The 13,971-nt window shown below is 36.4% G+C and overlaps 1 protein-coding gene across 13 annotated transcripts in view; it reads left to right on the top strand.

Annotated features, from left to right (window-relative positions):
* The window catches only part of LOC145265357 (plexin-A4-like), a 1,096,693-nt gene that overhangs the window by 759,915 nt on the left and 322,807 nt on the right, over window positions 1-13,971 (top strand). For all 13 annotated transcript variants that reach the window (XM_080121138.1, XM_080121137.1, XM_080121136.1 and 10 more), the window contains 2 exons: window positions 1,150-1,318; window positions 13,808-13,898. In XM_080121138.1, coding sequence (XP_079977264.1) covers window positions 1,150-1,318; window positions 13,808-13,898 — 260 coding nt within the window. The remainder of the gene's footprint in view (window positions 1-1,149; window positions 1,319-13,807; window positions 13,899-13,971) is intronic.

The following is a 13,971-nucleotide window of genomic DNA, read 5'->3' as shown; positions in this document are numbered from 1 at the left end:
CCCTTCCTGCTGCCTGCTTCTCTGGCTGTACTGATATGCAGAAGTTTAAATGTAGCATAAACAAATATCTTGTTAATCTTTCCTCGACATGGCCCCAAATAGTAGCCCCTTACGTCCAAGTGGCGATATGCTTTGTAAGGGGGGAACATGAGTAAACAAAAAAAAAAAGAAAAAGAAAAAAAAAAGAAAAAGAAACAAAGAAAAAAAAAAAAAAACATTGTTGATACACAAAAAAAAAGTCTGCAAATGACAATGGTCTTTCCGTTAAAGCAGATAAGACAAAGTTTATGACTTTCAATGCGGAGGGGGAGACCAAAGTTCTAGATGGGACAACACTGAAAGAAGTCGCTGAGTTTACATATCTGGCCAACAACATAGGTTCCACGAAATTCATATCTCAAAAGCATGGGCTGTATTGGATAAGCTGTGATCTGTATAAACTTCAAGGCTAACTGATTAACTTAAAACGCCCTTCTTCAGAGCAGTGGTGGAGTCTGTCCTTGTTTACGGTGCTACAACCTGGATACTCACCAGAAGAAAGCTAGACGGCACATACACCCATATGCTACGAACAGTGTTGAATATATCTTGGCAAGATCATCCCACAAAGCAGCAACTTTATGGCAACCTACCTGCCATATCTACTACCATCAGGGAGTGATGTCTACGATTTGTCACTCACTGCAGAGGAGTGAGCAAGAACTGGTGAGTTATGTATTGCTGTGGACTCCATGGCATGGGCACACAAGCATAGGCACAACCTAGATCCATGTACATCCAGCAAATTGCTAACTGTGATCCTAAAGATTTGAGACAGCTGATGGAAGACAGGAAAATCTGAAGAGAGAGGCAAATTGGTTCAAGCTAGGAGCCTGAAAAGATAGATGTAAAATTGTGTGGTTCCTTGTGGTTGCATTCAAGCTTTTTTTTATTACAATATTCAAGTTATTCTGGTTTGCAGTTGGTTTCCGCCTTCTAGGATTTTCCTTAAAATTCCAGTTGTTTTCGTTATTAATTATCCATTGTACATTCTCAGCCTTCTTTCTGATTATAACTTATTATTATACCTGTTATGATGATATACAAATAATTTTAAGGGATTTTCTCCTCAATCTTAATCCCTTCAATATCGATCATGTTTCTTTTCAGATCATCATGCAGGTTATGAACCTTCCTCAGGTGTGGGGCCTCTACCAATGCGCATTCACTGCCTATGGGCGTAATCTCACATTGACTACAAATGCTCAAACAACAAAGAGAACTGTTACTTGCCAGACCCCGATCAGTAGTAAACTTCCCCCAATTCCGACTGGACAAGGTAAGTCCGCATTTTAATTTTCACTTTCTATGTAGATCTAAATTGACGGTTGTAGTGATATATACCTCTTACACATTTATTTTTATATCTTTGGTATACTATCAATCGCAGTGTATATATATGTTACAATGAGGATGGTGAATTCATCTGCCAATTCTAGCCAGGTACTTCAGAATTAAAAAAGATGAAGAAAAAATATTTCACAGAATGAATAATATATATGTTAGTGTAAGGATGATTAATCAGAATCTGAAAAATCAGAACATTTGGGGTATCGGAATCGGTACTGGAATCGAAACAATTTGTGTGAAAACAATTCTTTGCTTTTTTTAATTGATTTTCATTTTAATAAAGCAAAACCTTCCGTTGCTTAAAGTAATAAAAAATAATAAATATTTATTGACTTTAAACTACCAATACAACTAAAAGCTATAAATCATACTCCAAAAATGTTTTACGGTAATCGAAAAAAAAAAATAAACAACTCTATAGTTAAATATATATTATTCCTTAATTGGAATTCATTTTTGAGATGAGCATTATATATATTAATGTATTTTTATTTCAGACTATTATTCTCATCTTTATTAGTTGTTGTTTTTCATCTTCTATTGGTTTGTTTATTCACAACGTTTCAGCCAACTATTCCTCTGGCCTTCGTCAGGTGGTAACCGCGACGGATAGGAACTTCGAATCTCCTAACTGCATTCTCAGCAATCACTGCCATCCGTAGTTGTTGTCGTCTCATCACATTTTGGCCAATTAACCTCTGGCACGCTTTGGGTGGGATTGAAACCGCTATCTTCAGACAATGCTCATCTGGAACCGTAGAGATTCAACGTCTCTATCAACTGCGCCACGGGCCCCGAAGTTCCTATCCGTCGCGGTTTCCACCTGACGAAGGCCAGAGGAATAGTTGGCCGAAACGTTGTGAATAAACAAAACCAATAAACGATGAAAAACAACAACTAATAAAGATGAGAATAATAGTCCGAAATAAAAATAAATTAATATCTATAGTTAAATATTTAGAGATCCATAAAGAATCAGAATAGGGAATTTAGTGAAGAATCGGTAATTGTATCGGAATTGGGAAAAATATTGGAAATCGTCCCATCACTAATATATACATAATTTCCACATTCAAACAACGTCACAGCTCACACAAGCTATGAAAGCCAACAAACTGGAATTCTGAAACTCTAGTTTTGCCCTCATTTTGACTTATTAGTTAAACACCTCCGAACTCAGATTTTGAAACTGGAATCTCTTGCATGCGAGGCGAGTATCCTACCACTTAAGCAACTGCGCCACACACAAAGTCTGTTAGTTAGCACAGATCTAGCAAATCGCAATGAAATCTGACTATGGAATGTACCTACATCATCTCAAACAGAAAGCGATGGACGTTTGGTCAATGCCGGTTTTCACCGTCATATCAGACAATTGCTTTCATTTGGACACACTCCCCTAATAAAGGGATAGTTGGTTTTCCTCAACACGTTGGGGTAACAAAACCAAAGTTGGGTTAAAAATAAAAACAAACCCAAAAGAACTACCCCTGCAGTTAAAATTCAGTGCGGAATTAAATTTGCCACGCACCTGTGTTTATAAACGTTAAGTGCGTTTCATTCCCTGTGCCGTGATGTTTGACCTCATTAAACAAACACCTTTTGTCACATCACTTTTTAATGATTTTATTACACACATTTCATTTCTCTGCTATCGTAGTGTGGCGGTAAGTCCTTAACCTATTAATCTTAAGGGTTCGGGTTCGAGCCTACCCACCTACAAAAAACTTTTTTTTTCTTTTACACCTCCAAACACCTGGGCAACGCCGGGTACCCTCGCTAGTTCTACATAAGATCCAAAACAATTTGTTGAGCTTTGCATTATCACAAGAAGTCTCCTCTTAAAGGATCGATCTATTCCTTATTCTTTTAACGCCACCCACAACAACTATGGAAGGCAGTAATTACTGGGGACATGGTTACAAGACGTATCATTCCTATCCAGTGATGGTTAATCACCTGAAGAAGGCCGTGGGATGAGTTGGCCGAAACATGGTTAAACAACGATAACTCTGAAGACTAGGATAACAGTCCGCAAATAAATAAATAAATAAATAAACTCAATTCAAAAATTTCTAAACCACATGGGTATAAGCTGGCTGACTCACTGTCGATTTTTCCTCCATATCGGTTCGTCCCGTGAAGTAGTTATAAAATTGGATTTTTAATATTCGTAGATGACAGATAAGAAATGGCCTCGGAAAAATTTCATATTGAGAGAATTCCTCGTTTCCTAAAGTACCCGGTCATGCTGTCAGATTTGAGCGATTCAATGAGAAAAATAGTTTTATTTAACTCCGGGGCAATTACATGAGTAAGTGTTGAAGAATTGATAGTATGTTTTTGTTTTGTTTTTTATTTTTAAATGTGATTATTTTTTTTTTTTCTTATATATATAGATTCAATTTTCTGACAATGTGAAAAGCTCATAATTTCAATTTGATGTTTAATGCGAAGATTTTAAAATTAGTTGGATGACATTTCCGATAAACGTATATATATATATATATATATATATATATATATATATATATATATATATATATATATATAACTACTTCATTTACTCACATAAAATTAATATACGAAAGTATAGATTTATGCGTAAACTTTAAGTATTTACTTCAAAAGTGCTCAATACGTAGGTAGAGCTAGTTAGTAATTTATAAAATATATATGGCGATTAAGCTACACTGAATATTCGGCGTTTCATCCACTCTAGGATTCGTCAGGCTTAGGCGCATATATATATATATATATATATATATATATATAAACTACTTAATTTACTCACATAAAATTAATATACGAAAGTATAGATTTATGCGTAAACTTTAAGTATTTACTTCAAAAGTGCTCAATACGTAGGTAGAGCTAGTTAGTAATTTATAAAATATATATGGCGATTAAGCTACACTGAATATTCGGCGTTTCATCCACTCTAGGATTCATCAGGCTTAGGCGCATATATATATATATATATAAACTACTTAATTTACTCACATAAAATTAATATACGGAGGTATAGATTTATGCGTAAACTGTAAGTATTTACTTCAAAAGCGCTCAATACGTAGGTAGAGCTAGTTAGTAAGTTATATATATATAATTACATTTTCACCCCAAACAAGGTATATTGCTACTTTGATGAAGGGGGCCTAAGTTCCAGGGGTACTATGTAGGGAGTTTAGCAGCAAGATGTCTGTTCACATTACACTTGAACTTCTGCATGTCAGTACAGTTGGGGAAGCAGGAAACCGGAAGAAAATTCCAAAGTCTGCCGTTCTGGGGAAGAAGCTATTCGAGTAAAAGGCTTTCTTACATCTAGGGATCTCGACTCTGTGTGTGTGTGTGTGTATATATATATATATATATATATATATATATATATATATATATATATATATATATATAGTGGTTTCCTTCAGTCTTTTAGAAAACGAATGTTCATTACTTACGGCGTCTACAGCGGCCGAAACGTTGTGAAAATGACACTCAGGATGAGAACAGTAATCCGAAGTAACAAATAATACGGAACCCAATCGTCATCTCAAAAGTTCAATCAATTTGAACTTAATTGACTTGGCTATATGCTGAATGTTATAGAGCTTAGCCTTAGATTTGCTTTTTATGTCTGTCATGTGCACAACTTATGATTCATCTTCGTCTTTTTGTTGTTAAATCTTGTGTCGCCACTGTTTATTATGTTTGTTATACCATCAGTTCCAACTGGTGGCAGTTATTTGTCCGAGTATAAATTCGCAATAACAAAATTGGTGATCGCATTGTCCGCAACAATCAAACTGATGATGATGATAATAATAGGTCATTTCGTATTTGTAGAGTTTAATTTCCTCTCTTAACATCCGAAAATAGTTTCGAAATTCATTCGTTTGTTTTTTTCCCCCCAATCTCGCTTTATTCTTTATTTTTTGTGTCCCGTTTGTTTGTTGTTCTCTCGTTTCTTTCTTTTTTTTTTTTTCGTTTATTTTTTTTTTCGTTTCCTTTTTACTTTTACTTTTTTCGTTTCCTTTTTTCGTTTCCTTTTTTCTTTTCCTTTTTTCGTTATTTTTTTCGTTTCCTTTTTTCGTTTCCTTTTTTCGTTTCTTTTTTTCCGTTTCTTTTTTTTCCGTTTCTTTTTTTTCCGTTTCTTTTTTTTTCCGTTTCTTTTTTTTTTCCGTTTCTTTTTTTTCCGTTTCTTTTTTTTTCCGTTTCTTTTTTTTTCCGTTTCTTTTTTTTCCGTTTCTTTTTTTTCCGTTTCTTTTTTTTCCGTTTCTTTTTTTTCCGTTTCTTTTTTTTTCCGTTTCTTTTTTTTTTCGTTTCTTTTTTTTTTCCGTTTCTTTTTTTTTCCGTTTCTTTTTTTTTCCGTTTCTTTTTTTTTTCCGTTTCTTTTTTTTTCCGTTTCTTTTTTTTTCCGTTTCTTTTTTTTCCCCCCGTTTCTTTTTTTCCCCCGTTTTTTTTTTTTTTTTCTCGTTTCCTTTTTCGTCCACCGTTCTTCCGCTTTCATTTTTAGTTCCTTTTCTTTTTCTTTCGTTTTTTCTTTGTTTTTCGCTTTTGTCTTTTCTTTCTTCCTCGCTGTTTTTTGTTCATTACGACTTACCAGATTGTTTTAGATGTCATTATAGATATTAACCCCCCACCCATCTTTTGTATCGGCTTTAATGCTTCAACAATGGACGGATTACGCTCAGTTGGAATCGTCCGAGACGGCCGATGCCATACAACAATGACGGAGGTTTCTACGGACAGGGAAAGATAATCTACAACTTGACGAGAGATGATGCAGACGCGCATCCTTTGTATATCAATAATGATGTTGGACATTACCGGACACAACTCTCGTTGAAAAATGATTATCGACTAACGAATTAAGCATGCTGTTGAATCATTTCTTTAGTATATTATGGTGGAATTTAGTCACTTTCTGTTATCATTTGTTGAGTGTGCGAGGCCAAGAAAAATATCGGAGAAAATGAACTTGACAATGAGGGGGGTATATAAAGTAATCTCCCCCGGCTGCAGTTGTTTAAACAACTTCCGAAAAGCCCCATGGAAGTCCTCTGATGTGAGTGCGCCAATAACCCTCGTCGCAGCCTCTTTCATGTCCTCATTTGTCTCATAACGACAGCCTCTAAGGTTTTCCTTGATACTTGATTCATGCAAGATGGCCCAAAAGCAGTATGAAACATTCCATACGTTTCTGTGGCATTTTTTTTCCAAGTTTAAAACCTAAGTTTATTGCATATTGTTCTTCTAAAGTGTCCTCACGCCCAAGTTGAATTTTTGAAATTCACCATCTGTGATAATCAGGCTTTAGTAAGATGTATTCCAATTCATTTGAACCTGAAATCATAAAAATTGGTGAGTCATCTCATAAGATGGATAGCAAAACCATACTGAGTTTTCAAGAGTCTACGACAATTTTAAATTTCTGTACAAAAGAAAGTCTAGAAAGCACATCGTAGTTTTGTTTGGAAGTTAATTCCTTAAAGCTTGAGCAAGTTCCATACAAATAACGATTGAGCAGAAAAAGACACACAGACGCATATATATATATATATAATAAATTCCACAGCCAAACAACGTCGCAGCCCACAAGAGCCATGGCAATCAACGAACCGGAAGTCCAAGACTCGAGTTTCGCCCTCATTTGGGCTCATCAGTTAGACACATCCGAACTCAGGATTCGAAAGCCGAGCCTCTTGCATGCGAGGCAAACACTCTACCAACTGAGCAAACGCCCCGCACACAAGAATTTCTATTAACCAACACAGATCAAGCAAACCGCGGCGAAATCCGACTGTGAAATGAACCTACTTCGTCTCGACAAGGGACGCGGTCATCCAACCAGCTAATAACCCCAAGCCGATGTCTCACAAGTAGGAGTTTTAACTCGAAAGGACGATGCCATCCAGCAATACTAACCAAGCGAGCAACTTATGATAGGATTTTCAGAATGTGAGAAATTGTATATAATACTATTATATTATATTATATACATTCTGAAAATCATATATATATATATATCTCTGCATATTTAATGTGCTTTTTACGATAATTGGGAAGATATAACTACTTCATAGTTAAATATTTAGACATTTATGAAGAATCGGAATCGTGAAAAATATTGGAATTGTCGCATCACTATATATATATATATATATATATATATTAAATCTAGGCTTGAGATGTTCAAAAGTAGGGATTAATGAATACAAGGTTGTTAGATAGTGCTCGATAACCACAGCAAAATATTTTTTTTTATTATTTATTCGAAGTTAAACAGTTACATTTGGTCGCTACGAACAGCCATCTGTTTCAGTCAATGAGACTTCAAGCAACCGTGAACCATTCGACGCTATAGAAAAAAACATGTTTTTTTATAGCGTCGAATGTTTGTAGCGACCAAATGTAACTGTGTGTACTTTAGAATATATATATATATATATATATATATATATATATATATATATATATATATATATATAATGTAAAATATTTTCCCATGTTTTTCCACATTAGGAAACTGGACTCCATTCTGTTCATTGTTAAAGTGTTTTTTATTCAATACGTCTGACGAAAGGCTGTTCTGGTGAAAATTTTCAAACGACATAATGTTTGAATTTGTCTGAATAGTCTTGAAACAATTGTAACTAACGATGAAATACACTATTTGTTGCTATCAATCTATTCCTTGATGTCTTGATTTTGTTAAAACAATATATGAATGCTCAATTATGAAATGTGATCATTTTGTAGATTACAGTTTAAGTCGTCTCACTTTGACTTAAAACTTATTGGTATATGAACGGTTCCCGAATTTTTCAATTATATAAACCCAGTAAAATTCGGAATACTATAAATAAGACACGCATATATATATATATATATATATATATATATATATATATATATATATATATATATAAATGTGTGTGCGTGTGTTAAATCACAGACTAGATGGCATCAATTGAAATGGATGGCTCTCGTCTTGGGGAGGCTCCATGTTTTGACAAGCTTCTGGGTTCGACCTTTACTCCTGATATGAAATGGAACACGTACATCAAATCTGTTGCCAGGGACGCTGGGAAAATGGTGGGATCCTTCTACTGCCCCAGAAGATATCTCACTACTAATGCAATTCTCTATCTGTATAAAAGCCAAGTACGTCCAAGGATGGAGTACTGCTGCCACATCTGGGCAGGAACTGCTAAAAACAGCCTATCCTGCCTTGACAAAGTACAAAATAGACTTCGTGGCTTAGTGGGGGATGCCCTTTTCCCTTCCCTGCAACCTCTTTCACACAGAAGAGACGTTGCAAGCCTGTCTTTGTTTTAACGTTATTTCCATGGCAGGTGCTCGTCTGAGCTCCAATCCCTCATCCCCCCCTCGCCAATCTTTCACGAGAAACACCCGTCTGGCTGAAACTACTGTCAATAATTTTCCCCACTCTTTATCTGTGCCTAAATCCAAACGTAGATTTCATGAGCAAAGCTTCTTTCTTAAAACTGCACGCCAGTGGAACTCTATGCCGCTTGCCTGTTTCCCACCTGACTACAACTTGGACGTCTTCAAGTCCAACATAAACAAACTCCTGACAAACCTCCCCCTTTAGTAAGGCACTCTATCAAAACCCCCAATACTAATGATTACTACAATACTATCTCATTGATTACTGTACACGCAATAACTCTTATCCCTGAGTGGCCTTCGGGCCTTGATAAGTAGTGACCCCCATGTAAAAAAAAAAAAGAAAAAATAATCAAGTGAAATGTTTTAATAAATATTGCACTTTTAAATAACATTTTCAATATATGTGCTAATGAGGAACTATTTTATTCATAACTAACAATTTTGCTGATCGCATTTCATTTCCTCTGATGATATTGAAAATCCATGCATTAAATAAATAAATATTCTTTTCCATCTATTCCTTATTTCAAACAATTAATTCTTAACTTGAATATATATTTATGTATATTTTAATCTACAGAATTTAACTTTAATCCTTAAACTTATATGGCAATTAAGCTACACAGAACATTCCGCGTTTCATTTACGACGTTTCATTCAGCCTGACGAATTCTCACAAAAATGAAACGCGGAATATTCTGTGTAGCTTAATTGCCACATATATTTTCATCATTTACTTACCTAGCTCTACCTATGTATTGAGCACTGTTGAAGTAAATACTGATAAATTTACGCATAAAATTATATCTTCGTTTATAAATTTATGATTAAATGGAGTAAAAAGAAACGTTGTCCCTGTGTGTGAGAAAGTACCCTATAGACTCGGAAACGGTTGCACCGATTTTTTCTTTTTTTTTCACACGAAGGTACTTGGTTTGTCTGGGAGTGTTCTTGCGTAGGTTTTGTATTGGAATGAGTCTGATAAATATGGAACATGGATAATCGAAAAAAATCCGATTTAAGAAAGAAAAGTCCGATTTTAACCAAAGTTAACATCCTTATACAACCTAAAATCGCAGAGAAGCCCAATCTATAAAATTAATTGTAGATTCATTGGAAGCTACTTAGCTCAGAGTCCAGCCCGAGAGTCGAGAGAACATCTCTTCTTTGAGCAAAAGGGTTGTTGGAAATAGAAAAGATATTCGCCCACCAAATTAGGAAGCCGATGTTGTACTCAGAAAGAGCCTTAAGTGTGACACATCCCCAGGCGTGGTTAGTAGTACTCCATCTTGGGAAGTGTAAAAAAGAAATAACCAACCATGTCCTTTCCTATTTGTGGTCAGGGTGAGGCTCAACCGCGCGGGATCCAATCTGTGGCCATGTTGTGCCGGCAGCTGTCATCTGCAGTTAGTGACATTTTCATAATTTGTGAAGGGAATTGCAATTACTCCAAGAGTGTTTTCGTTTTTTTTTTTTTTTTTTTTTTTTAATGAACGCTGAGACGAGATGGGAGTTGTCATGTTTTGGGTTTATTTTGTTTTCTTAATTATGGGCGAGAAAAACAAACAAACAAAAAAAAACAGGGGCTTTTAATGTTCTACATTCTTAAAGCATGCGCCCTTTTCTTTTGGGTCCGCTGGGTGCGAACGTAATGTTTTTGACCTAAATAGCACTCTGGGAGAAATGTCAGCGAAATCAGTCAAGTCATACACACGCGCGCGCGTACATGCACACACACACACACACACACAATTTCCACTTAGCATTTGGGTAAAATGCTTTTCTGCATGAATTGTTAAATTCATTTAACTTATCACAAATAAACAAATGACATCTATATAAGTGATGCGGTCCATCCACGAGCAGGGTTTGTCTCAGTGATAGAGGCTCAAGCTCTTTCTTTTTCTTTCGCCCTCTCTCTTTCATCCTCCCTCTCTCTTTCATCCTCCCTCTCTCTTTCATCCTCCCTCTCTCTTTCATCCTCCCACTCTCTTTCATCCTCCTTCTCTCTTTCATCCTCCTTCTCTCTTTCATCCTCCCTCTCTCTTTCATCCTCCCTCTCTCTTTCATCCTCCCTCTCTCTTTCATCCTCCCTCTCTCTTTCATCCTCCCTCTCTCTTTCATCCTCCCACTCTCTTTCATCCTCTCACTCTCTTTCATCCTCCCTCTCTCTTTCATCCTCCCTCTCTTGCTCCCCTCTTTCACCCGCTCTCTCTCTTTCACCCGCTCTCTCTCTTTCACCCGCTCTCTCTCTTTCACCCGCTCTCTCTCTTTCACCCGCTCTCTCTCTCTCTCTTTCACCCGCTCTCTCTCTCTCTCTTTCACCCGCTCTCTCTCTCTCTCTTTCACCCGCTCTCTCTCTCTCTCTTTCACCCGCTCTCTCTCTCTCTCTTTCACCCGCTCTCTCTCTCTCTTTCACCCGCTCTCTCTCTCTCTCTCTTTTACCCGCTCTCTCTCTCTCTCTTTCACCCGCTCTCTCTCTCTATCTCTTTCACCCGCTCTCTCTCTCTTTCACCCGCTCTCTCTCTCTTTCACCCGCTCTCTCTCTCTTTCACCCGCTCTCTCTCTCTTTCACCCGCTCTCTCTCTCTCTTTCACCCGCTCTCTCTCTCTCTTTCACCCGCTCTCTCTCTCTCTTTCACCCGCTTTCTCTCTCTCTCTCTTTCACCCGCTCTCTCTCTTTCACCCTCTCTCTCTCTCTTTCACCCGCTCTCTCTCTCTTTCACCCGCTCTCTCTCTCTCTCTCTCTCTCTCTTTCACCCGCTCTCTCTCTCTTTCACCCGCTCTCTCTCTCTCTCTCTCTCTCTTTCACCCGCTCTCTCTCTCTCTCTCTCTCTTTCACCCGCTCTCTCTCTCTCTCTTTCACCCGCTCTCTCTCTCTCTCTCTCTTTCACCCGCTCTCTCTCTCTCTCTCTTTCACCCGCTCTCTCTCTCTCTCTCTTTCACCCGCTCTCTCTCTCTCTCTCTTTCACCCGCTCTCTCTCTCTTTCACCCGCTCTCTCTCTCACTTTCTCTCCCTCTGTCTCTCTCTCTCTGTCTCTGTCTCTCTCCCTCTCTCTCTCTCTCTCTCCGAAAGCAAAACTTATGAAGAATTCTTGATGAAATTATTTATTAAAAAAATATGTTACTGGAGTATCATCAGCTTTAACCGAAACCAAAACTTATGAAGCATTCTTGGTAAAATTATTTATTACAAGAAATGGAAGTACATAACAATTAAACGACCCGAATGTAAGCATGACACAGAAAATAACACACGCTATCGTATTAATATATATATATATATATATATATATATATATATATATATATTATGTATATGTGAAATTATTTAAACATGAGAAAAACTATTTGCTCTGCATGTGTATTGAGCACTTTTGAAAATATTTTTAGTGCAATATATTTGAACTTATTGAATTTATATATATATATATATATATATATATACACACACATTTATTTATATATATATATATATATACACACACATTTATTTGTATATATATATATATATATATACACACACATTTATTTATATATATATATATATATATATATATATATATATATATATACACACACATTTATTTATATATATATATATATATACACACACATTTATTTATATATATATATATATACACACACATTTATATATATATATATATATATATACACACACATTTATATATATATATATATACACACACACACACATATATATGTATATATATGATAGAGAAATTTTTATAAATGACATCGGATTATTTGTCCTTTTGTTATCAGCATGCAAATTGACTGAGATAGCTTAGACGTTTAACTTTCATAGTCAGTGCTGATAAAAAGTCCAGGGATCGAACCTTGACATAGACACGTTAATACGTATAGCTACACTGATGAGTCTTCAAAAAGTCGAAATGCGTGTCAGTGAATAATAATCATCTGTATCTATGTAAAATTTCTTTCATTTCTGCAGGATGGTGTTTCCTTCCACCTATTTATTTAACTTTGATCCCAAACTCCCTATCCTTCCAAGTATAGCTCATTGCTGTGTTATATAATTTTACCGAATTTTACACAATGCCTCCTTTATTTTGCCAGCTTATCTCGAAATGGCACGGTCACAGAACGTAACAAATTTCTAACTGGAACCGATTTACCATTCCAAGCTGTGCCTATTTTATGCCCTTTTTATCCGAGCTCGCAGCAAAAACCAGTTGCACTTGTTATCATCCTACCCGCTCTCGCGCGTTGGCCCATCCATGATCCAGCAGGGCTGCAAGGGAGGGGCCGTTCGCCGGCACTCTGACGTGTCCAGGGTCTATCACCTTCCCTCACCCCCCTCTCACTCCTATGCAATTTATCTTTTTCTCCCCTTTCGCACGGATTGGATTCGTTATCTTAGGTGCAGCCGAATTCTTCACTTCTGCCGTTTGTCTTTGAGCCGGGCCATATTGATTCCTGCCGAGATTCCGTCTTCAGATTGCGGGACCATAAAACTGGCCGATGTATTCTTCCCGTTTTCCCATGGATCTTGTTTCTCCGCATCTGCGGAACAAACATTCTGCAAGCGTTTCTATTGATTTCGTTGTTATCTTAAACGCGGCCAGATAATGCTGACCAGTGCCATGGTAAAGTCCGAGATAAATGGGAAAGCTTGACCGTTTAAAATAGATTAAAGTCGTTATGCAAGTTGAATGAATTCTATCCATTTTACGCCGCTGTCGATAAACTAGTAGGATAAACTACACTCCAAAGCTTTTATAGGGCAATTAGTCACAAAGAAAACTTGGAAATAAGACATTTGTTGCTCGATCGGTGAACATAAATTAGAATTGAAAGCTCATAGATTCAATAAACCAAAAGATTATTTATATATATATATATATATATATATATATATATAATTTGTTCCTTTTTATTTCTCTATGCATATATATATGTGTGTGTTGACCATTTGCTTGAAGCATTAATCAGTTTGTATAATCAATTATTGTTTATTTCAGATCATATTGTGATGAAACTGTCCATTCGTGTTGAAGGGAAGGATTTTGTTTCTGTGAATTTCACCTTCTTTGACTGCAATGTACATTCGTCGTAAGTATTCAGTTCTTCATGCATTTTCTTCTATGCGGCTGCCCTCAAAACGTACACCTGTCCGTCGTCATCT

The sequence above is a fragment of the Euprymna scolopes genome, chromosome 40 (genome assembly GCF_053919585.1).
Source record: "Euprymna scolopes isolate OS-2025 chromosome 40, ASM5391958v1, whole genome shotgun sequence".
Classification (NCBI taxonomy): Eukaryota; Metazoa; Mollusca; class Cephalopoda; order Sepiida; family Sepiolidae; genus Euprymna; species Euprymna scolopes.
The sequence above is the reverse complement of the archived record's forward strand: the minus strand, read 5'-3'. Positions and strand labels throughout refer to the sequence as shown.